The sequence below is a fragment of the Mus pahari genome, chromosome 8 (genome assembly GCF_900095145.1).
Source record: "Mus pahari chromosome 8, PAHARI_EIJ_v1.1, whole genome shotgun sequence".
Taxonomy (NCBI): domain Eukaryota; kingdom Metazoa; phylum Chordata; class Mammalia; order Rodentia; family Muridae; genus Mus; species Mus pahari.
This window is the reverse complement of record NC_034597.1, coordinates 110,236,264-110,261,950: the sequence shown is the minus strand read 5'-3', so window position 1 is coordinate 110,261,950 and position 25,687 is coordinate 110,236,264. Positions and strand designations below refer to the sequence as shown.

Below are 25,687 nucleotides of genomic sequence, written 5' to 3'. Positions count from 1 at the left end.
CCCAGAGGCTGTGTTGTGTTGTGTTTTCATGACCAGAGAGACTGATCCTGCAGTCTGTAGTGTAGATAAATGAGCTGATGGAAAGAGCCTGGAGCTAAGAGGGTGCAAGTATAGCAGTGTAGCAGCCTCCCCTTCATAGCCATGTTAAGTTCCTTGGGTGTAGGGTCTGGGTTTGCAGCCCTGATCACCAGAGTGCTACTGTGGCCACAGTTCTCCCTGGACCTACATTTCAAAATATGACTTGGCTGGCTTGGATGCTGCTATTCAGCTCCACCGAAGATCACTCCCTCCAAAGTCCTGAGAGCTTTTCTCAGCCCAGAGGAGGGGGTTGCATGTTTTCAAAATGCTGCTCCCTCTGCTGAGGCTTGCTCTCTAATGAAAGCCCCCAAATCAAGCAAAAATGCACTCTCATTCTCAAAAGCCTCAATGGCTATAGAAATATCACACAGAAAAAAAATCATTAAATGCATATTCCAAAAAGTTCTGTTCTTTTATGGTTTGCCACAAGTGCCTCATTAGCCAAGACAGCTTTATAACCTAGGCAAATGATCAGCTTGCATATTTGTACCCTGATATTTGATTAATGGTACTATGAACTTATAGTAATAACTATTATTGAAAGTCTAAAAATACTCTTTATTCTCTTTAGTTAGACTACAATGAAGTGTGCAAAGAGTAATATGTAGCCCTGCCCTTGTTCCTGGTTTTCATTTTAAAGGTATCATTTACATTTTTAAGTTTGTATATCATATGTGCACCTGGTACCTGTGGAGACCAGAAGACAGTATAGGATCTCCTAGAACTGGTGTGAGCTACCATTTGGATGCTGGGCATTGTACCCAGGTCCTGTGAAAGAACAACAGTTTTGTTTTGTTTTGTTTTGTTTAGATATTTTCTTTATTTACATTTCAAATGTTATCACCTTTCCTAGTTTCCCCTCTGAAAATTCCCTATCCTCTCCCTTCATCCCCCTGCTCCCCAACCCACCCACTCCTGATTTCTGGCCCTGGTATTTCCCTATAGTGAGGCATAAGGCCTGCATAGGACCAAGGGCCTCTCCTCCCACAGATGACCAACTAGGCCATCCTCTGCTACATATGCAGCTAGAGCATGAGTCCCACCATGTGTTTTCTTTGGTTGGTAGTTTATTTAGTCCCAGGGATCTCTGGGGGTACTGGTTAGTTCATGTTGTTGTTCATCCTATGGGGCTGCAAACCCCTTTAGCTCCTTGGGTCCTTTCTCTAACTTCTTCATTGGGGACCCTATGCTCCATCCAATGGATGGCTGTGAGCATCCACTTCTATATTTGTCAGGCACTGTTTAACAACTGAGCTACCTCTCTAGCACCTTAAGACAAATTCTTTTTCCTAAGACTGTCCCTTAGTTGCTCATCTATAGTGGATTTCTGTGGCATCTCCTACATGCCATGGAATTGCCGTCATTTTGCTTTCTCCCATTCGGCAATTTCTGCTTTCCAATACACCGTCTTTTTCTACGATTTTTTTATTAAATATTTTTTTTCATTTACATTTCAAATGCTATCCTGAAAGTCCCTATACCCTCCTCCCGCCCTGCTCCCCAACCCACCCACTCCCACTTCCTGGCCCTGACATTCCCCTATATTGGGGTATATAATCTTTGCAAGACTAAGGGCCTCTCCTCCCAATAATGGCCGACTAGGCCATCTTCTGCTACATATGCAGCTAGAGACACGAGCTCAGGGGGTACTGGTTAGTTCATATTGTTGTTCCTCCTATAGGGTTAAAGACCCCTTCAGTTCCTTGGGCACTTTCTCTAGCTCCTCCAATGGGGGCCTTGTGTTCCATCCAATAGATGACTGTGAGCATCCACTTCTGTATTTGCCAGGCATTGGCATAGCCTCACAGGAGACAACTATATCAAGGTTAGGGTTAGGGTCTTTTTTTGTTATTGTCTTATTTTGTTGTTTCGTTAGTTTTTTTTCTTTGTTTTTCATGACAAGGTTTCTCTGTGTAGCTCTGGCTGTCCTAAAAACCACTCTGTAGACCAGGCTGACCTCAAACTCATTGGCACAGGGAGAAATTTCCTAAACAGAACTCCAATGACTCAAGTTCTAAGACCAACAATTGATAAATGGGGGTCCATGAAGCTGAAAATTTTCTGTAAGGTAAAAGACACCATCAATAGGACAAATTGGCAACTTAGAGATTGGGGGAAAAAAACCTTCAATAACCCTATATTCGACAGAGGGCTAATATCCAAAATACATTAAAGAACTCAAGGAATTAACCTCCAAGAAAACCAAATAACCTGATTTTCAAAATGGGGTACAGAGTTCAATAGAGAATTCTCAACTGAGGAATATCGAATGGCCAAGAAGCACTTAAAGAAATCAGGGTTAGGATTAGGGTTCAGAGTTCTTAGTCATCAGAGAAATGCAAATCAGAATGACCCTGAGATTTCACCTCACACCCATCAGAATGGCCAAGATAAAAAAACTCAAGTGACAGTACATGCTAGCAAAGATGTGGAAAAAGATGAACACTCCTCCATTGCTGGTGGGATTGCCAACTGGAACAACCACTCTGGAAATCAATCTAGCGGTTCCTCAGCTAATCCACTCTTGGGTATATCCCCAAAAGATGCTCCATCATACCATAAGGACAAGTGTTCCACTATGTTCATAGCAGCCTTATTTGTAATAGCCAGAAGCTGGAAAAAAAAAAAGATGTTCCATAAACAAAGAATGGCCAAGATAAAAAAAAACTCAAGTGACAGTACATGCTAGCAAAGATATGGAGAAAGATGAACACTCCTCCATTGCTGGTGGGATTGCCAACTGGAACAATCACTCTGGAAATCAATCTAGCGGTTCCTCAGCTAATCCACTCTTGGGTATATCCCCAAAAGATGCCCCATCATACCATAAGGACAAGTGTTCCACTATGTTCATAGCAGCCTTATTTGTAATAGCCAGAAGCTGGAAAAAAAAAAGAGATGTTCCATAACCGAAGAATGGATACAGAAATTGTGGTTCATTCACACAGTGATATACTATACATCTATTAAAAATGAGGACATCATGGATTTTGCAAGCAAGTAGATGGAAATAGAAAATATCATCCCCAGTGAGATAATTCAGACCCAAAAGGACATGCATGGTGACTGATTAGTGAATATTAGCTAAATAGTATAGAAAACCTAGGACATAACCCACAGACTATAAGAAGTGTAAGAAGTAGAAATGCCCAAGAGAGGATGTTTTAATTCCACTTAGAAGGGGGAAGGAAATAATAATGGGAGGCAGAGGGAGGGAGGCACCTGGGTGGGAGAGGGGAGGAGGAAGGGAAAAGGTAAACAGGATCAGATATGGTGGGGAGGACAGGAGAGAAGTTTAGTAGGCCAAGAGAATGAATGGAGATAAGCATCAAGGGTGAGAGACAGGGGGACGTTCTAGAAAGTACTAGAGATCTGGGAGGTGAAAGACTCTAAGGAATCAATGGGGGTGAACTTAGCCAAAATGCCCAAAACTCAGGAGAGGGAACTGGAAGAGCCCACCTCCAGGGAAGGGGGGAGGCCTCAAGCAGAGGACAGGGTTACTAACCCACAGTCAAAATTTCTAAAAGAACTGCAGAACAAAGATGGAGAAGAGACTGAAAGGGGGTCCAATGACCAGCCCAACTTGTGATCCATCTCATGGAAGGGCACCAAGTCCTGACAATATTACTGATGCTATGATGTGCTTACAGATGCGAGCCTAGCATGTCTGTCCCCTGGGAAGCCCTATCAGCATCTGACTGAGACAGAAGCAGTTACTTACATCCAACCTTACACCCAACCACTGGACCTAAGTCTGGGACCCCTATGGTTGAATCAGGGGAAGGATTAAAGAATCTGAAGGGGAGAGGGACCCCATAGGAAGACCAGCAGTCTTAACTAGCCCAGACCTAAGGGAGCTACCAGATTCTGAGCTACCAACCAGAAGCATACACAGGCCAGTCCCAGACCCTGGCACAAATATAGCAGAGGTCTACCTAGTCAGGCCTTAGTGGGAGAAGATGTGCTTAATCCTTGAGAGACTTGAGGCCCCAGGGAAGGGAGAGGTCTAGTGGGGGTGAGGAAAACCCTCCCAGAGGCAAGGGGGAGGAGGAATAGGATGAGGAACTGTGGGAGGGGGGACCAAGGAGGGGCAATGCCGGTAATGTAAATAAATAAATAAAATAATAAAATTTGAAAAAAAAAAAGAAGTTGGTTTGAAAAGGCTTAATGGTTCTCACAGAGTGGTTCAGCCATACAACATCCTGGGAAAGGTATAGTTTGGGTATAAGAAGCTGTTTTAATAAGATCCTGCTTTAACTGTTCTTTTTTCCTCTGGAATATAAAGTAATAATATAGAAATTTAAAATTCATGTCTGTCTTAGTCAGGATTTCTATTCCTGTGCAAACATCATGACCAAGAAGCAAGTTGGGGAGGAAAGGGTTTATTCAGCTTACACTTTACGTACTGCTGTTCATCACCAAGAAAGTCAGGACTGGAACTCAAGCAGGTCAGGAAACAGGAGCTGATGCAGAAGCCATGGAGGGATGTTCCTTACTGGCTTGCTTCCACTGGCTTGCTCAGCCTGCTCTTTTATAGAACCCAAGGCTACCAGCCCAGAGATGGCACCACCCACAAGGGGACCTCCCCTCTTGATCACTAATTGAGAAAATGCCTTACAGCTGGATCTCATGGAGGCATTTCCCCAACTGAAGCTCCTTTCTCTGTGATAACTCCAACTGTGTCAAGTTGACACAAAAGTAGCCAGTACAATGTCTATGGAAAACTTGAATGATTTAGGTGGTATAACATTTTGAAATTTTTTATTTTTATTAAATTACAAAATGTTCAGGGGGCTGGCTCAGTGAGTAAGAGTGCTTACTTGCAAATATGAAAACAAATTAAAATCCTCAGCACCCATATAACTATCTAGGCACAGCTCAGCAGGCTTATAACCCAAGTGTTGGCAGGGCAGAGACAGGTGTATTCAAAGAGCACATTGGCCAGACTCACATGAGCATCTACTAGTTCATTGAAAGACTTTATCTCAAGAGCAGTAAAGCAGACAGAGATAGAGGAAGTCACCAGCACACTTAAATGTATGCAGCCCATACCTGCATGTGTCCACATGCAACACACTCACACACACACACACACACACACACACACGCCAAAAAATAAAGCCACATCTTTACATTATAATATATGCTTCTAAGTTAGTAAACTTAGTAAATATATGTTTACTAACTTAGAAATATACAAATGTTGGGTTACAAATTTTGAACTCCAATCAGTAGTTTGGGGCCTATACATTTTATTTGCTGGACTTCAACAGGGCCACCAAGAGTTGGTTTCTTTTTTATTTGTTTATGGCACATTATATATATATATATATATATATATATATATATATATACACATTTATCATGGATATATATGAATATATATATATGTATATATATATCCATACATTTATCATGCATTTACATATCTATCTGTAAGAACATTTTTGTGAGTAACAAAGAAATAGGAAAACATAACTAGCTGCTAATAAGGAGTGAAATTCTTCCAACTGGAACAGAACTGAATTAAAGAGTGGGGGGTACTCACTCTGATTAAAAATACAGCTTTTCCCTCATCTCAGCAAGAGTTCATCACCAGGGTCTTACCCATTACCATCTGCATTGTCTCCACCTTCGATGATCACCTTGCCACCTCAATGTTGTCAGGTAAGAGCCGTTTCCAGGAAGTACCCATTTTCTCTTCTCTTGCTCTCTTATCCACTCATGAGTTTACATAATTGCTGCTGGAAAACTGTTTTCTCATTGTCTGAAGATAAGGTTACATGACATTAACCAACATCTGAATATACTTTAAAATATATTACCTTGCGGGGTTCAGAATTTGAATAAAACCTCTTAACTTCAATGCTCTGTGAAGTCATATTGAGATTTCTTGGGTGGTAATTACATTTACTACAGATGTTCTCATGTAACCTAACTTTTCTATAATGAGTGAAAATAATTCGAAGACTCCTAAGCCTTTCTTTCATTACAGAATGTGCAGGCTTTTCCCACACCCTTGTTCTGGAACATTAAGAAAGAAGACATAGAAACAAAGAAAGGAACAGAGGACCCCTGCTACTGTGTCTATAAACAACTAGTGGTGTTTAAAGGCTAATAAAACTCCAAAGATCCCTCTTATACCCATCATCTTTGGGCCAATTTAAAAATATTTTTGGTGGAGAAATGTCAAGAAAAATAGAGACGATTTCTTAAGACACGATTCTCTGTTCCTAGAAAAGATTATATATGTGGCTGTCATATAAGGGGCATTTGAAATTCCACACCACAAAGGCAATGTTGGGAGGGGGGAAAAGAATCAATCTTTCATATGTTTTTTTCAAAGGCTTGGCAAGAAACCAGGGGTAATATTTTTGCAACTGGGAATGTGTGTTTGCTGAGGAATATTCCCACATTTGAGTCATCATCAGGGGTCCTCATCTTGTTTTACTTTCAAAGGTAGAGAGGGCATAACATTAACCCCAACTGGGAAAAGGAAAATGCCTCTCTATAATTCTCCTCCAGGGAACAGGAATAAAGAGATTACATATGCCTGCATAATGGAGGGTCTCCTCACTCACACAAGACAAAAGGCTTCATTATTTTTCACTAGACAGAGCCTTGTGCCTCTCACTTTCAGAAGCCAGGCAGGCTTGGGGTTTTTGTTGTTGTTGTTGTTGTTTTGTTGTTAATATTAAGCCACTTGATGTACAAAGATTCTTTGTTTGCATGGTTTTGCACCAGTTTACACAGAAAACCGCACAGCATTCTTAAATTTTCTTTTAGAAAAAGATGCAGGCAAGATACTGAAGACCTTGGCTCTTCCACTCAATCTCATATTTCCTCAAATAGAGACTGTGCTTGAAGACCAAATGGCTTTCTCTATATGATCAGCTGTGCTTTTTCCCTGAACAGCAAGTAAATGGACATTTTCTTTCTGAGTTGATTTTCCTTGTATCCTTCAATGATCCCAACACAAAAAGACTACTTGAGGATTTTAAAATGGCAAATTATGACTTGTTGTTCATTTAAGGGCATCCATCCCTTAGCTAGAAATATGTGCAGATCCACTTGTCAGGTTAGGGGTAGAAACTCCTGCATTCTTGCATCCTTTGCTTGCCAACAAATCCCTGAAAGATGAGATACATGGGGATTCAGTTTCCAGCGATAGACCTATTGAGAGATTAACATGAGTATAGTGCTTTGAGTCTCAACTTCATGCTCCTCCATCAGTTTGCACAGACAACACAGATTAAAAACAAATTATCTATTTGTGAGAAACAATACCTGAGGTGTTCATTTTCTTATTACTGTCTGTTTGTCTTATCTACTCTATGTATGCAGCTTATTCCGACTTGAAATAAAGTTAAAATTATAACTCCATTAAAAATACCTATAAAGACAATCTATTTAATTTTATTTGTAATGACTTTCATACTTCACAAGTATGAATGGGTCAAACAAAAATATTTGATCTTTGCAGCATTTCAAGGTTCATTCATTAAGTATTTATGGAGCACTATCTTTGTTCAAGGGATAAAAAAATATTATACTCAACAACTTTAAAATACAACCTCACTTGCTGACTTGGAGCTTTGAGAGTGTGGTCTATGTATTGATCTGAATGACCAAAGAGAACAGTATAAGACAATGGAATATCTTCTGGTAAAAGAATAAGTCAGAAAGGACAAGATTAGGAGGAGGCCAATAAGGCTTTGGAAGTCACACTGAATTTACCAGTTCTTCTTTTTCTGAAAAACAATAGGAAGTTGAAGGGTTTTACACAGTGGAAATAACTATATTAGATACCTGTTTGCTACATAACAAATTACTTCAGAGTTAGAAATTTGGACATTATATTTTATGGCTTACCATAGCTAATTCTCTAGCCTTGGGTCTCTGACAAACCTGCATGCACTTAGACTGATGGAGTACTCTTTGCCATTCACATCACTGCAAATAGGAGTCAGATCCACACAAGATAAATTGAGATTATTGACCAGAACCACTGAGTTATGTTTTACCTTGATTGATTGTCAAATTTGATGAGACTTAGAATTATCTAGAAAACAAACATTGGGTTGTGTCTGTGAAAACAATTTTAGGGAGTAATAACAAAAGCATGAAAACCTACCATGAACTTGAGTGGGACTCACCATGGGCCAGGGATCTAGACTAAATAACAAGATGGAAAGTGAGTACAACATCCTTAATCTTCCTATATCCAATTGATGGAAACATCATTTTCCAGTTATTACTGATTCCCAAAATAGCAAGACCTTTTTTACATGCCCAACAAATGTGGCTCAGTTTAAGTGTGAATCTGATTTTCTATAAAGAAATGTGCTAACATGATATGCTTTCTGGCCTGTTTCTTTATCCGAGTGGTCTTGGAACCAAAGTGCTGTTCTTCATGTTGTTTTTCCATCTCTGAGTTCTTACTCCACCTTCTGTTCCAGAATCTTCTCTTCCCATCACACAGTCTCCCTATACCCATTAGTTTGGCCTCTGTTCCTGTTGTAAAATGAAATTGGTGCTTTTAGATGAACTAATACATCTGCAAAGAAATCATCTCATAGGTATCCTTACCTGTTTCCTACGAGACAATGCTGAAAGATAAATAGACTTTATAAGCCATAGAAGAGCATGCCTTGAAAAGAATTTGGCTTTTCAGTTTTAATAGAATCCTGCCATTATACTTGGGTAGGAAGATATCCCTTCATAAAACTTCAAATGCACTTACTATAATATGCTCCAACAAATGCCTTTACTCAGATGTGTATTTTACAGTTTGCTAAAAACATTATGAGCTCTTGGTTTTCAGCTAGGAAAGGTTGGCTTTTACCTATAGTTTCTTAATTCAAATGCCATAGTCATGCCCAGTGAAAGAAATGTGATGTCAGAGCATTTAGTTAAACAATAGGCTCAACTAAAGAGTGATGATGGGGAGTGGGGAGAGGTTAATTTTAATTTTCCACAAGTATAGAGGAGGCATCACTGGGGAGACCAACAAAAGAGAAAGTTAGGAGTAGCAATGCACAGACACTGGAGTGCTGAAGGTGACCTCTCAATGCTGGTTGGATGATGGGGATGGTAACATGGGTTATATGAATCTGGTTTCATTGTGTTCATATTATGTGGGAGCCATAGAACCAGGAAGAAGGTGAGTAGAAAACTCTTCTTCTCAGAGCACAGGAAGTCTCACTCAGATGGAGACGTTCCACTGAAGAACCAAAAGCCAGTCAGCTTATGCTGGGTTCCAAAGGATCTCTTGACTTCATGCACATTAAAAGTTAAGCTGTTTGTTAATAAGAAACTCGGAGTTACTGGGCATTTAATTCTTTCTTAGTAAATACTACTGTGAACAACATAGGGGTAATTTGGTAAAATGAAAAGCAAATGTTTGGCTACTCTAACCCTTTTGAGCAAAGGTTTTCTGTTTGCAAGATGGAACTGAAAACCAACATCCATGTTCAATGTATGAATCATCCAGAGACCACAGTTCTCATGTGTGATGAGACTCCAGTCTCTTCCAATGCAATTGTCTTAATTCCTTAGAATCAGAGAGAAAGAAATGAGTCAAAAGACAAAAAGAAAATTAGGGGCTATCTTTCTTGTCACCCTGTGGTGGGTTGAATATGCTTGGCCCATGGGAAGGGTTACTATTTTGAAGTATGGCCTTGTTGGAGTAGGTGTGGCCTTGTAGGAAGTGCATCACTGTGGGGGTAGGCTTTAAGATCAATGCTTAAACCCCACCAAGGGTGTAAGAGATAGTCTTCTTCTGGCTGGCTTTGAATCAAGATATAGAAAGAACTCTCAGCTCTTCCAGCACTAAATCTGCCTGCCTGCCTGCTGCTATGCTTCCTGTCATGATGATAATGGATGAAACCTCCAAAACTGTAACCCAGTCCCAGTTAAATGTTGTATGTTGTCTCTTATAAGAGTTGCGTTGGTCATGGTGCTTCACATCAATGGAAACCGTAACTAAGACACCGTATTAGCCTTTAGCAGTATTGTTGGGAGAAAAGAAAGGGAGCCACAGTAGTGGGGCACCATGCACTCCATGGAGACTTGGCTGTTCTAAACAGTAAGAGAGGACACAGTATGCTTTGCAGAGGCTACCAAGGCCTGCAAACAGCAGGCACAGTGGCAACACACTTCCCAGAAAGTGTGTCCATTTTCAAGCTTTGCAGAGGCTACCAAGGCCTGCAAACAGCAGGCACACTGGCAACACACTTCCCAGATAGTGTGTCCATTTTCAGCCTGGCCTATTGGACACATAACCCTACAATTCTTATAATACTAAGCCAGAGACTATTGCATTTTTCTATTTCCTTTATAGAAGGCCCCTCACCTTCAATCAGACATGTTTTAATTAGGTTGGATATGTTTTGTACTTTGGGCCCATAGGTCTCAATGACTTAGGTAGGGGATGAGTAACACAATAAAAGAGTAAAAGTTACATGACAGAGGCTGAAGGTTAAACTTTAGTATTTGACACAGATTTCTGGGGGTCTAGACATCTAAGGGAGAACATCACTTGTACTCTAAATAGGTATCCTCAAAATGTCTTCATGCTTTCAGTCTATTTTTCAAAAACTCACTCTAGATATTGAAGACTTTGTTTATCTTTTGTTAACTTAACTGAACCTAGAAACACATCTTATGCAGTATCACTGTAGTTCTAGAAATGAGTACAACTTCCCTCTACCACTCCACAGATCCCTTGTGTGCTAAAATGTCAGCTTGGGTATATCTCCACAGTGATCCCTGCTCCTTACTAAAGTAACAGCAAGAATCTTTGGCCCTTTTCTTTAGTAATATATTTACATTCAATTGGATTTGTGAGATTCCCCCCGCCCCCGTCCCCAAGGATATACACTATGATCATCTTCCTTCTGTATCAAAAGCATTTTTATTGCATGTGTGTTGTTGCACATGCATTGAAATTTGAGTATATGAGTGAACATGTATGTACAGGTGCATGTACATACATATGTGTGTACATGTATATAAAAGATTCCATGCCTCTACCTCCTAAGACCTAGAACTAGAGTTGGACTGCCCTGCCAACTTGGCTGGCATTTATGTGATTTCTGGGGTCTGAATTCCCATCCTCATGTTTGAATACTCAGTCTCATTAAATTTGGAGAGCATTGTGAAAGAGGGGGCAGAAAATTGTAAAAACCATAAATAGTGGATGTCTTCAACAAAACAATATTTTTATGACATGACAGGGCCATTGTACATATGAACTTATAGCAGCTAGGTATGTATACACAAGACCTACACAGAGGAAGTAAAGAGGGAGATTTGTGAGAATGGAACTGGGAGGAGAGGAGGAGGGGGCTTCTACCAGGATATAAAGTGAATCAATCAATCAATCAATAAATAAATAAATAGAAAAATTTCTATATGAAAGCATACAAATATATCCTCTTATTAGTACGCAAAATTGTTTTCACTTTTTAAAATGTAAAATCTATGTATAGCTAGAAGCATTTTAAAATACATTTCTTTATGATTTATTATAACATTATAATTATAAAAAACCACAAAGATCTACACAGTAGCAAGCTACCCACAATCCTAAAGTGGATGGGGAGGGCCTCATGAATTTCTATCCCTAGCTGAGAAACTACTGGCAATTGATGGCTACTGAGAGAAGGACAGTAAGCTTTGTTCAGAAATATGGACCCCAAAAAGCTACCCATTCTCTAGTAGATAACCCTCCACACATTGTACATATAGGCAGCACTAGGTGCACTCAAACAGCTTTTGAGGGTCCATCATTCTAGGGTCCAGGTGGAAAGAAATAAAAGCAAACCTTCCTGGGGGAGCTCATAAAGATACCCCCCCCATGTTTAATTTTGAAATTATCATCATGACTGACCCTAGTGCTGGCAGATCCTTACAGAAAGCTTACCAAGGGCAATGGGGAGGGTGTGCTTTCTGTTTATCTCCTAGCTCCTCTTGGTCTTGGACTTCTGCTTTGTGTTTCTGACACAAAGCCTTAAGGTCATTTTCCTTTATGTGTTATTTTGCCTTATCACTGGTGTTTCCTTAAAATTAATAAGAGCCATGAGCAGTGATGTATTATTCATCCTGAATGCACAAACCATGCATTTATCTACCGTTTCTTTCTTCTACTAGAGCTTGCACTCGACAGCGCATGCTGAGCGGATCATTCGAGGGGCAGCCAGCAAAGGAGAGGTCGATCCTCAGCGTGCAGCATCACATCCGCCAGGAGCGCAGGTAAATACTCCAGGAAGATGAACTCCAAAGACAAAGGACTTTACAAGAGTGCCTCAGTACAAAGCCTGGGCCTCTACCCTTGTTGGCAAGCAGGCATGGTAAGGACCTAGGTTCCAGCTGCTGGTGGTAACAATAAAGAAATTCCCTACATGATTCAAAGATTTAAAAATCTTTACTTCAAAGATTCTTTCCTTGGTGATAGCCAAAGTCTCACTTTTAAGATCAGAAAGAACAAAAATCTGAAATCTTGTTAGATGGGATCAAAGATGCACGGATACACCATAAGCTTTTGCTTTACAAGGGAATGAGTCATTTCTGATACATCAGAAAAATTAATCTTTTACTCGTGATTATTGATTACAAGTGAAAACTTTGTCTTTAGATGCTTTGACAAGTTGACTGTGGCTGTTCTAGGTCACTAAGACATGGATCCAACAGCCAGAGGATCAGCAGGGGCAAATCGCTTGAAACTTTAACTCAAGACGTGAGTTCTAAGCTATGTTTTGGATTTTGGAAACCTGATTATGACTGTATATGTAAATGATTGCTTAAACAGTTCTCATGCCTGAGTTTCTCCATCATCTTTAAATGTGTCCCTATAATAATGAACCAGGATATTCAGAAAGCAAATTTCTTTGGCCAAGTACTAAAAAAAAAATAGACCAAGGACTTAAAAAATATAGACATCCTATGCACAGAACATGCCTCAGCTAAAAATAATAGCACAAAATTCAGAGAACAACTGACTTTGAGTTCCTGGCTGCAACTCATATATCTATAACATAACTACTACACCTACAATGCAGGGAACATTGCAGAAGATAGGGCAGAAAGGTTGTAAAAGACAGGACTGGGGTGTCTGTTGTGAGATTGTGTCTTCTATATTGGACAGGAAAACAGCACCAGTGACATCTCACCAATGAGGTAGCATAAAAAGGACCTGAGTACAATATCAGTTAACATGCCAATGTGGATTGGAGAAATCTCCCAAAGCCCCACACCTAGATGAGGAATCTATAAGATGAAGTCATCAATGACTGCTGAGAGACAGAGAGCCTGTCTTCTCCAGGGATGATGCCCCTAGTTATCCAATACCAAGTGCTCAGCTCCAAAATCACAGACATATACTCAACACTAAATGGGCACAGTGGGTTGTATTTATATAATCTGCTCTCTTATTCCATGCTTTTGTTGTTGTTGTTTTTGTTGTTGTTGGGGTAGTGCTTATTGATTCCTGGTTCTTTCCTTTGAGTGGTCCAATAGAAGTACACAGTCTACTTACTGAAGGAGTTAAAGGGGTTTGCAAACCCATAAGAAGAACAGTATCAACCAACCAGACCCCTCCCCCAAAGCTCACAGGAACTAAACCACCAACCAAAGAGTACACATGGAGGGACCTATGGCTCCAGCTAAATATGTAGCAGAGGATTGCCATATCTGGCATCAATGGGAGAGAAGCCCCTTGGTCCTGTGAAGGCTTAATGCCCAAGTGAAGGGGAATTCTAGGGCACTGAGGCAGGAGTGGGTGGGTGGGTGGGGGAGAACCCTCATAGAAGCAGAGGGGGGAGGGGATAAAATAAAGGAATATATAAAAATATTAAAAAGAATCCAGTAATAACATGGATTATTAACTCCTGGTTCTTTGCTTCAAGTGTCCCAATATAAATGTACAGTCTACTTAAGAGTCTAGAAAGAACATGTTTTTGGACACCTGTGTTGGCACACACTCCACAAAGAGAGAATCATGTAGGCAAGGTTGATCTAGCTCACTTGTACCTGAGGATTACCTTGAATTTCTAAGTCTCTGGCACAGTGTACCACCATGTTGAACTTACACATTTCTGGGGCTTTTTTGCATGCTAAGAAAGAACTCCACCAAATGAGCTACAGCCTCAATACTACACATCCTCTAAGAGTCTTATTTATTCTAATTTTTAAATCTTTCTATCCTTGCTGTCAGCAGTATGGTAGGGCCTGGCACAGCATGAAATTTCAATAAGTATATGCTAAGCATTTTATATTTTAGAGGGAAAATTCAGTTATCAAGATGCTCATGGCTATTAAGCTATATGCAAATGAAACATTTTATATATAAAGGTTATAGCTATCACATGTGTTATAGTCTACATATAGTGTGCATATATAAATAGCAGTGCTGATTTTAATTTTAAAAAAAAAGTCTTTTAGGCCTTTAAAAATCTTTCACTGTACATACACCTTTTTATTTCTAGCATTCAAATACAGTGCGCTACAGAAACGCACAAAGAGAAGACAGCGAGATAAAGATGATTCAGGAGAAGAAAGAACAAGCCGAGATGAAAAGGTACCGGTTGTGTCCAGTTGTGTCCGGTTGTGTCCCGAGGCTCTCATTTAGGACTGGCTCTTTCCCATGACTTGTTCTCATTCCATAAATGTCCGCTTTAGGAAGGTGCAAGAAGAGGAGCTGCGAGAGAACCACCCATACTTTGACAAGCCTCTCTTCATCGTGGGGCGGGAGCACAGGTTCAGAAACTTCTGCCGCGTGGTGGTTCGAGCACGCTTCAATGCGTAAGTATGGGCGCTTAACTACACTCAGACCAGGTATTTGTCCTGAGTCCTGTGAACAGCAGGGTGTTTGTCACAGGAAGACCAAAGGACAGTGTAGTCTTAATGGGGTCACAAAATAAACCATGGGCTAATTAATCATCCTGCACCTCTTTGCTGCTCATGAAAATAAAGATTTCAAGCGGGTAACTCCCATTGATAAAGCATTTAACAGCTGTGTGTGTTAGTACATGTTTGACAATTGTGTGTGTCAGTATTACTAAGTCTCAATTTTCCTTTGAAAGCCTTAAATGGAAGGAAAAAAAATGACATGGTGAAGGATATTGTTCAAAGCTTCTGTCAGACTTGCACTTTCTGATGGAAAGATTTATTCTAGAACAAAGTGGAAAGAAAATGTTATCTATTGTTGGTACTACTAGTTGTTATGAGAAGAAAATCCACTAGCCACTCTCTCTATCTAACAAGTATGGAAGAAATGGGTAGGAACCTCTGGCTGGGTAATGTGGGCAGAATCTAAGCCAATTATAGTCAATCAGCTGATAAAAGGAATTTTGTCTAGTGTAGATAGCTCCCTGGATGAAGTTTTAGCAGCCTGAGGTTGTAAACCTACATTTAATCTTCAGCATCATGTAAAGAGCTGATCATGATGGTGTGAGTGCTCATAACACCAACACTAGGGTTGCAGAGATAGGCAACTAGCTCCTTGGGCCTCACAGGCCATCAGTCTTAGACCAATCGTAGAGCCCCAGGTCCCAGTGAAAAGTTCTGTATCAAACTACAAGGTGGATGGCTCCCAAAGAATGACACCTGAAGTTCAACTTAGGCTTCCACCTGCATAAGTGGATCTACACAAGTGCACTACACACACATACACACACACACACACATACACACACACACACACACAAACATGGAGAAAATATAAAACTTTCTACACTTTCCTTACATGTTTTTCTTTCCCTGTGCACTCACTCAGGTACTTGAATGCCCTTTTTTAATAATTAATATCATATAATATCATTATCTGTTGAATACTCAATAGTTTCTAAAAAAATTCATATGTTGGATTTTTTTCAGGAAATAAGTCTTCAATTTATTTCCAACCTGAAAATTTAAATCTCATCTCCACTGTATTTAAACATTGATTGGTTGATTTTTATTCTTGTTTGAAATTCCCTTTCACTAAGAATGCTTTCTGGATTATATATTTTTTAAAGTTTATATATGAGCAGAGCTTTTTCTCTTACATTCGTTGGGCAACATTCATATGTATAGATGAGAATACTAAAGGGTATGATATTATTACAATGTGTATATATATATATATATATATATATATATATATATATATATATATGTGTGTGTGTGTGTGTGAGTGTGTGTGTGTGTGTGCTTTAGCAAAACACAAGCAAGAAAGCAAACAAACAAAAACCTATGTTATTCTCCAAACCTTTGTCAATATCTTTCTGCAGAATTGAACAAGATTATCATCTTGAGTATGCCACATTTCTTCTAATCATCTGAAGCATACACTTTGCTCCAATTAAAAATGAAAATTTTTATTAGATGTTTTCTTTATCTACATTTCAAATGTTATCCCCTTTCCTGGTTTTCCTTCTGAAGACCTCCTATCTCCTTCCCCATACCCCTGTTCACCAACCCACTCACTCCTGCTTCCTGGCCCTGGCATTCCCCTACACTGGGGCATAGAGCCTTCTCAGGACCAAGGGCCTCCCCTCCCATTGATGACTGACTAGGCCATCCTCTGTTACATATGCAGCTAGAGCCATGAGTCCCACCATGTGTACTCTTTGGTTGGTGGCATATGTTGGAATCTTAACCTCTGGTATCTCAAAAAATGTGGTGATATTTGGATACGACCTTTAAAGAGATAGCTAAATTAAAATGATGTCCCCAAGTTAGTAATAATCTGGTATCTCACTCCTTTCTAAGAAGAGGGGTTTGGACACAAACCCAAAATGAGGAAGCTCCTGTGAAGACATGTTAAGTGAATACACTCTGCATTGCAAGTAGAGAGGCCTGGAGTGGATCCTGACCCCACAGGACTCAGGACACAACACTACTGACATTTCTGCCTTGAACATCCAGTCCCCATAATCATACCACAAAAGCTTACACCATCTCTAAGTACAATTACAGCATCTTGATGAAACCAATATGAACTGTCCCAACATCACAGGACTAAGGAGACCTTGAGACTGTGACCCTGTATGCCCTCCTGTGGTGATTAATATTGGTGGTCAACTTGGTGGGAATTTAGAGTCACCATGGAAACAAACCTCTAGGCACATACATGGGGTGGCTTCTAGTTGGGTAAACTGGGGTAGGAAGACGCACTCTGTGGGTGTCTTTATTTATGGAATTACGACCCAGTCAGCATGAAAAGGAAGAGGCAAGCAGAGCACTTGCTTTCATCATTCTCTGCTTCTTGACTGCAGGTGCAATGTGCGTGTCCCTCCATGATGAACTATTCCTTTGAACTATGATCCTACATGAACCTTTCATTTCCGAAGTTTCTGTGGTCAGTCACTGCAATGAGCAAGTAACTAATACACCTCCCCACCAACCAAGGAAGACATTTAGGTCTGTGGAGGTTGAAGGTTTTACCTTAGGACACCAGCTAGTATGTGACTGATTCCATCCTGATCATTCAACTATTCCACTGATGTTCTAGAAAGGTCTTCACTATTTAAAGTAGAGAACAATAATTGTAAAGCTTCCCTGATATTCAACCAGATGAAGAAAGACTGTAGAAGTTGATCAATGCCCAAGTGGAATTTTCATCTTGAACTACCCTGTTTCGCTGCCTACATGTTAACATCTAATTACTAATTCTCCACTTCATTTGGTGTGGTGTAATTCTCTTTTTGCAGGAAACACAGCTGAATGGGCTGATGAAGACCTTGTTGTAATTGGGAATACACATACAAAAACTGCTGGGGCTTCAGTGACAACCACTGGCAGGATCTCTAAAACTAAGCCTTGGGAATCCATCTCCCATGAAAAGCCATATTAATTCTTACACAGGACCACAGTGAAATGGAGAGTGGAGAACTCTAATTTATGGAGTATCTACCAAATAATTATGAAGAACACCCTAAAACTAGTAACATGTGCATCTTAAATTGATGTTTTAAACTAAAGCCAAGGTTTAACTTTGTGATAAGCCATGTCAGAAATCCTTGAATGAAGTCGCTAATACAATAGGAATTTGAGAATTCTTTTTATCGTTCTTTTATCCAGTGTTCTCTGCCTTCCACAGTGATGTGCAGTTCCATACTTCATAATAGTCATTTTATAGAAATTATTTAAAAAGAAGTTCAGATGGAGAGATGCCTGTGATTACTAACACTCTTGTTGTGTTGAAGAATTTTATATGCTGTTCTTTCTTACAGATCCAAAACAGACCCTGTCACAGGAGCTGTGAAAAATACAAAGTACCACCAACTTTAGTAAGCATGACAAGTTCTGCCTTCCCTGTGCATTTGAACTTCAAATATACTATTTTCTGCTTCATAAAAATATGAAAATTTAGATTGGAAAGTTGCTTCAGGGGGTAATGCAAACACAAGGGCCTATTTAAACCCCAGCACCCACATTTAAAGAGCCAGATATGGTCTCATGTGTTTATAACCCTAGAACTGGAGGGAAGATAAAAGTTCGGTGAGAGACCCGGGTTTAAGAATACAAAGTGGAAAAGAATCTAGCACCTACCTCAAACCTTTACATGTCTAGACTGGAGTGCACATGCCTCATACACACATGAACATACAAGCATGTAATAAACACAAGCACATGTCACACCCAAAGAATATATAGATAAACTATACCATTGAAAACTTGTTTTCAGAAACACCAGTTTTGTTGATAGCGTCACCAAAGCCATCACCCCTGATTCTGGTAGACTTGGGTGGAGCATCTTCATTTCTCAGTATGCTTGTTCTTTGGCAGTGATTTGCTGGGACTTGTCACCTACCTGGACTGGGTCATGATCACTGTAACCATCTGCTCTTGCATTTCTATGATGTTCGAATCCCCCTTCCGGAGAGTCATGCATGCACCCACTTTACAGGTACTGTGGAGAAATCTTAGCTCCCAGCTCAGTAGTAAATTACTGACCTGTTTTTGCTGTTTTGTCACAACCAAAGTGCCATTTGCCTATTTCAGATCGCAGAATATGTATTTGTGATATTCATGAGCATTGAGCTTAATCTGAAGATTATGGCAGATGGCTTGTTTTTCACTCCAACTGCTGTCATCAGGGACTTTGGTGGCGTCATGGACATATTTATCTATCTTGTAAGATTTTTATTCTTTCCTAGATATAAAAAATGTGATGGTTTTCTACATCCCTGGGTACAAGAGTGAGATGTCTGAGATCCAGTTGTCATAACTAAATTTTTTGATAAATTATACAGATCTATTAGATGTAAATAAAAGGTATGCACATGAAATCTAAACAAATGATTTATATAAGAAGTTATTACAATATCCACAGATATAGTTAAAATAACTCATAATTTATATATGAATGAGAATGCATGAATAAATCTAAAGAATCAAGCTAGTTTGCTAGCTTTTCTTATTGATCCCCTTGATATCAAATTCTTCTCAATTCTGATTATCACTGATAGCCATTCAAGTGTTCTGTTCAATTAAGTTAGGAAACTACAGGGATGGACTTGGAAAATTCATAAATTCAATGTAGGAAAAAGGAGAATCACTTTGAGTGGCAGGTTGCATGTTGATAAACATCAATAAAAATAGTATTCTCGATCAAAGGAATCATGGTCATGGTGTAAGAATGGTTCAAAGTTCAGAGAGTAGTGAGATACATCTCAAGGTGGAATACGTGGGGATACAAAGGCATGGAATGGGTACCTACTACCCCATACACCAGAGGCCAACCATCTGCAGGCATAGAATATACTCATTGTTTGATGTTAGCAAATGGCATATGCACATATCAGCATCTGTTCCACATATAACTTGTGGAGCCTGTGCTGAATGGAAGGTCACAGCTTATGAGCACTCAGGAAATGTATACAGCAGATGAGATAGTATAAATTCCAGAGATTATTTCTTCCTCTAGGTGAGTTTGATATTTCTTTGTTGGATGCCTCAAAATGTGCCTGCTGAGTCAGGAGCCCAGCTACTGATGGTTCTTCGGTGCCTAAGACCTCTTCGGATATTCAAACTCGTGCCCCAAATGAGGAAAGTGGTTCGAGAACTTTTCAGTGGTTTCAAGGAAATATTTTTGGTACGCTAAGCTGCCACCTGCTTCTTGTTTGAGACAATCTAGTCCTGCCATGATGTTAACTGGGGGATAGAGTGAAGCTTGCAGAGCAAGGGCAAGCCTACTTAGTTCTGTTCAATGCCAGAGTGTTAGAAAGGAGGCAGGAAAAATTCATTGAGAAAATTCACCCACTGATGCTGATTTACTTCATTCTAAGGACTGCCTATAGACACATTGCATGACAAACCCAGAGAACTAAGATACATTTTTTTATTCCATACTTGACCTCAATTTCTACTCTGGAATTTCCCTTCTCCATTGAAACATTAAGGATAAGATGATTCAATCCCATCTAATTCATGAATGAGTTTGAAAAATATTGCTTTTGATTTCTGGGTGTCCTGTTGAGCATGGAAAATAGAATTTGTTCATCTTAGAACTATTAACAAAACAACATTTAGAAACATAGCATATAGGTATACCTTACTTTCAACAGCCTTGATAAGCAGCACATAACACGTAAAATGTGATTCAAGGGGAAACATGATCTTCAGATGGGCAAGCATCTGAAGATAGGATGTGTTATGATAGCATATGATAGTTCTTCTAAGGACAGGGCTGTAGATAAAACACAAATTAAGAGTTTCGTTGCTCAGAGTCTATTTCAGAAAGATCTTCCCCCTCCCCAGAAGAGAGATCACACAATTGTTTTGATTGTGGATGATTCCTGCTGGTGTCTGAGGAACAGGGAATGTCTGAGAGCTTATTTTCTAGAAACAGTGTTAGCTCAGCTGCTGTTTTAGTTACTATGAAAGCATTTGGCATTTATGTTGTGATGTTGCCAAAGTGTGTAGTTATTCATACTTTTAAATATGTGTTTAAAATGCCCTGTTTCCTTTGCATAAACTGTAGCTCTGTGGCTTTTCACATGAATTCATGAGAAGGAAAAGACACTATTACCACACCAGGCAGTCACTTACACAAGTCTTGGGGCCGCTGATGGGGTTTGGAAGGGAATCTCACTGTGTCTTTCTCCTGAGGAGGCCTCTGAACAGCTTTACAGTGCTTACAACATCTGGTTAGATTATCCATGCAGCTTGATTATGTGGTAGCTGCAAATTTAACCTTTTACCTCTTTTCTCTGCTGAGACAAAGAAAGTAGCCAGCAGAGGGAGCCCAAGACAATTAATAGATTGTATCATAGTGCATAGACTTTCCCCATCACCAGTGTCATGCTCACAAGAAAGCAAAGCCACTATCTCTCCAATTTATGCTCAGTTAGTAAGGAAGTGAGTCCATTGACAAATGGAATACAACGGAAAATTTTTAACATTTTCCCTTGTTCTTTAAAAAAAAGTACCGATTTTAAAAATCATACATAGATGCCTTATTTCATTCTCTTTCATGAAAGTTGTATAATTTTATTTTAAAAATGTAAAACCTGTTGTTAGTTCTATCCTTTTGCCGTTTTAAGATGAATGAGTGGCCCATGGTGGAGAAGTTAGAAGATATCATTGAAAATCAAGCAAACAAGAATTTTATACAATAGGATTTAAATACATTTTTAAAAATCACTGTTTAAACCAGTTCTTAACTTTCACCAAGAGATTTACTTTTCCATCAATTTCTTTCAGGTCTCCATTCTGTTGTTGACGTTAATGCTTGTTTTTGCAAGCTTTGGGGTTCAGCTCTTTGCTGGAAAGTTAGCCAAGTGCAATGACCCCAACATTATCAGAAGGGTAAGATCTTCCCAACTGTCTATTGCTTGGAATGCATGTATGCCAGTAGCTGACAGGAATCCATTTGCTCTCTCCCAAAAAATTCCTTTTTTGCTGTACGCACAAAATATGTCTCTTCCTGGTAGAAGGTCTGTAAGATTCTAAATACAATCTCAGAAACTCCTCCTCCTTCCTGACCTAGAGCCAATCACCACACTGTCGCTGAAAATGGGCGTGTCCACCCAGAATTTAAGGTGTTTACTATTAAGAGCTTCAGAATCTTCTCTTTAACTGATCCCACCCCTCTGATCATGTAAGACTCACTAGTAAATGACACTAAAGCCACCCAGGATACCCTCCCCTGTCTCTGAGAAACCACACCCCTTTTACTCCCTTTTCACTCTTGGCATCCTCTCCATGAGAAAATCAGTGTTACATATTCACTAGTCACTATCAGTGGCATCCCCTTTGTGACAGCCTACAAGGCTCCCAACAAAGATCTGACCTTACATAAGCTCACTGTGTTTTCTTTCTTCAGTCAGTGCCAATAAGTGGAAATTAGCTACAATGGCCTCCTATCCTGGTAGCATTACATAATGGTGTATATGTATTGATTTTTGGATAAGCTACACAGCTCTTCTCCAGATAACTAAAGGTGTACTTGAGTTCCTGGTGAATCTACCCTTCACTAGATCTTCACTTAGGTGGCAGATAAGAGGATGGTACCAACTCTTTCATAAAGGACTTTGGGCCCATATCATTTCAACCATATTCCCAAGGAAAGAGCCTTACCATGCACGAAGTAAGGCTAGGAAACGTAGTTTCATGAGATCTAATAGAAAATAAAAGGACACTGTTTGATTAATGTTAGCTCATCTCTACTCTGACTTCCCATGTCCCTCTCTTGAGATTCTTTTTAACGATTCTTTTTAATGTAACAAGTAGATTAATAAAGTGAGCCAAATACTGTTATTGTATAACTAGCAAAATTATTTTCTCTCTCATCCAAATAAAATGATGTTTTCATTCCACTAACATATATATTTCCCAAAGGCCTACTAGGACTAAACTTTAGCATTATAATTAGTTAACGAATATGGCTAATGTGAGATGAAAAAACTATAAGTTCTCTGGTTATTATCAAGAACAGTCAAAATATGTTATAAGGTACACTGATATAAGAAGATTTCAGATGTGTCACAGAGTAAGACATTCCAAAGACTTCCGTGAACCTGAGAATACATTGCAAGGAACAAAGGTTATAACACACCATAACATCAAATGAATAAATTAATAAAGATCTGACGCATTTGTCCACAGGCTTATGTAAGGATCAAGAGTTATTTTAGACTCACACTGAGCAGAAGCCAGAAAGATAATAACAACATTTCAAGTTGAAGCTTCGTAGGAATCCTGGGTGACTCACCGTATTAATGATGGCCTCAGAGTATCATGATGTTCTATTATGTACTCACACCCAGCCCCAGCCCAAGCTGAGGACTGATGACTCGTGGGGGGGTGGGATGGAGAGCTCTCTGTAGAGGAGCAAACAGAAAAGATGCCTTTTTTCATCTTGAAGGGAACAATGAGGTCTATGAGAGGCTGAAGCTTAAGGATACAACCATTGTGCAGTACAGCAGCATCCACAAGGATGAGTGGAATAGTTATGAGAAGTGCTTTCTCCTTACATCTTTACCAATTCTAGAGTAGGTGGCCAAATCCAAGAACACCATGTGGTCAAAGTGGAACATCAATTCTGTCTCAGAATTTCAGTCTTCTGTCTCAGAATTTCAGTCTATCTTCTTAAAAACTTTTTACTTTTTACATTTTACCTGTTATTGTGAGTATTTTCAAGTGTGTATGAAAGAGAGAGAGAGAGAGAGAGAGAGAGAGAGAGAGAGAGAGAGAGAGAGGAGAGAGTCATAAGCTGGTGCACATAAGCCATGCCTAGGTATAGAGATCAGAAGACACCTTTGAGGTTCAGCTCTCCCCTTGCATGGTGAATCAGGTCTTCAGGAAAGTATATTTATATATTGGGCCATCTTACCAGCCAGCCTAGCTCATTTTTTCTAAAAGGCCAAAAAGGAGCTGGATACACCAATATTTAAGCTCATTTAAAGGGAGCTTAAAGGGAATGAGGATTGGGTTGTTCAGAGCATAGTTTCTAATTGGGGAAAATTATTATTTTCTCATAGTTACATAAACACTTCTTTCTCTGCTTCTGTTCAGGAAACTTGACAGCAGGTGTCTTTGGATCAGTGCAGACAGATGTAGAACCCAGAGTTTAGTCACTAAAGCCTTATAAATGAAATCCGAGGAAAGTTTTGCATAAATATTTTCTAAATCTTTGTTTTTATCTAAGGCCTGTGACAGGTACAACAGAACAGGAAACTAGCGGCAATCACTGTGGTTTTGTAGAACTTTCTGTCTGATCAAAATGCATGTCTCATGCTCAAGTGACCATAATATAAAACCAGCACTTACAGAGAATATGAGGAGTGGAAGTCAAGCGCCATCATATTTCAGTGTGGAAAACTTCCAACTGGGAGCAACCACAATAGCATGGCTTGGGAAGTGAGGAGGATCTACACCAAGAGGAAAAGGCCCTCCCAAACAGAGGAAGTAGAATGAAGAAGGATGCTAAACCTGCCAAGTGGTCACAGGACCGAAGAAAGTCAAAACAGGAACATGAAGCTTGAAATCAGGGCTCCCAGATCCCAGTCCCACTGTAGTAAATGCAAGGGCGTGGTCTAGTTGGTTCTTCCTTCCCAATCTGTTTCCTCCCCTAGAACACTTCTCACACAGAAGACTCTATTAGGAAGACAAAACTGGCCTCCTTATGCAAAGTGTCTACACCAGTCTCAGACGTAAACTTCCTTTCCCTTCCACATTGATGAAATTAAAAAAAAAAAAGGACCAGAAATTTAAATTTGAGATTTACAAGGTCCTGATTGGCAGACAGTGATGACAAGTAGGGAAGTTTTTAGATGAGAAACAAGAAGCCTGAAAGGTTTGGAAGAGGAATCGGGCACTTCTTAGTTCTCACAGAGTACACAGTGCTGTTCCTCAGACTAGTTTTGTTACCCATATAGTATGAATGAGGAAAACAAGTACAGAATAATTAAATAATTTGTGGAAGATATAGTGCAAGAGATGCAAAATGCACACACACACACACACACACACACACACACACACACACACACACACACCCTAGAAAGGGAACTAATGACAAGCCAAAGTAATGATTGCACCAGTGTCCACCTTGGTGAACCAGTAAGTTTTTATCGGGGTCACTAACAGGAGTATGAGTGACCAGTTACATGCAAGGAACAGAAATGACTAAAAAGCAGTTACATCACCACAAAGTCCACCTCAACAAAAACTCAAGAAAACCACAACTCTGGAACTCTCTGCACATCTTGCAGCCAGCTCAACAATCTGAGAAATCTCAGCTAAATCTTCCCTCTGAAGCTGAGATAGCCTGTCTCCTCCCATTACTGTTTACTCCTTTGTGTGCTGCAAGGGAGGGTCCTTGGGCAGTGTTCCAGGTTTTTGTTCTTCTTTGTTTATCTCTTGAGTCTCATGGGACTCCTTCTACCTCTTCAAGGTAATGGAGGAAACTGCCATGCAACAGGCCACTCATGTAATATGTAGGAAAACTGATTCACCTTGAGGCATCTTGGCCCCACATGCTGTGTTTTAAGCTAGGCTACCAGGATGCCTTATGTGATGAAAGGTGGGCTCAGAAAGACAAAACTGGAAAGGGCAGTAAGGCCAAATGCATTGTGGGGCCTCTATATAATATACTACAATACAACCCTTAAAAATAATG

General features: G+C 39.8%; 1 protein-coding gene across 3 annotated transcripts in view; it reads left to right on the top strand.

The window, feature by feature from the left end:
* Nucleotides 1-25,687, top strand: part of Nalcn (sodium leak channel, non-selective) — a 302,398-nt gene that overhangs the window by 241,567 nt on the left and 35,144 nt on the right. For all 3 annotated transcript variants that reach the window (XM_029541616.1, XM_029541615.1, XM_021204107.2), the window contains 9 exons: nucleotides 12,232-12,333; nucleotides 12,748-12,817; nucleotides 14,565-14,656; nucleotides 14,758-14,880; nucleotides 18,294-18,350; nucleotides 18,850-18,970; nucleotides 19,066-19,197; nucleotides 19,991-20,158; nucleotides 21,769-21,873. In XM_029541616.1, the coding sequence (XP_029397476.1) occupies nucleotides 12,232-12,333; nucleotides 12,748-12,817; nucleotides 14,565-14,656; nucleotides 14,758-14,880; nucleotides 18,294-18,350; nucleotides 18,850-18,970; nucleotides 19,066-19,197; nucleotides 19,991-20,158; nucleotides 21,769-21,873 (970 nt within the window). The remainder of the gene's footprint in view (nucleotides 1-12,231; nucleotides 12,334-12,747; nucleotides 12,818-14,564; nucleotides 14,657-14,757; nucleotides 14,881-18,293; nucleotides 18,351-18,849; nucleotides 18,971-19,065; nucleotides 19,198-19,990; nucleotides 20,159-21,768; nucleotides 21,874-25,687) is intronic.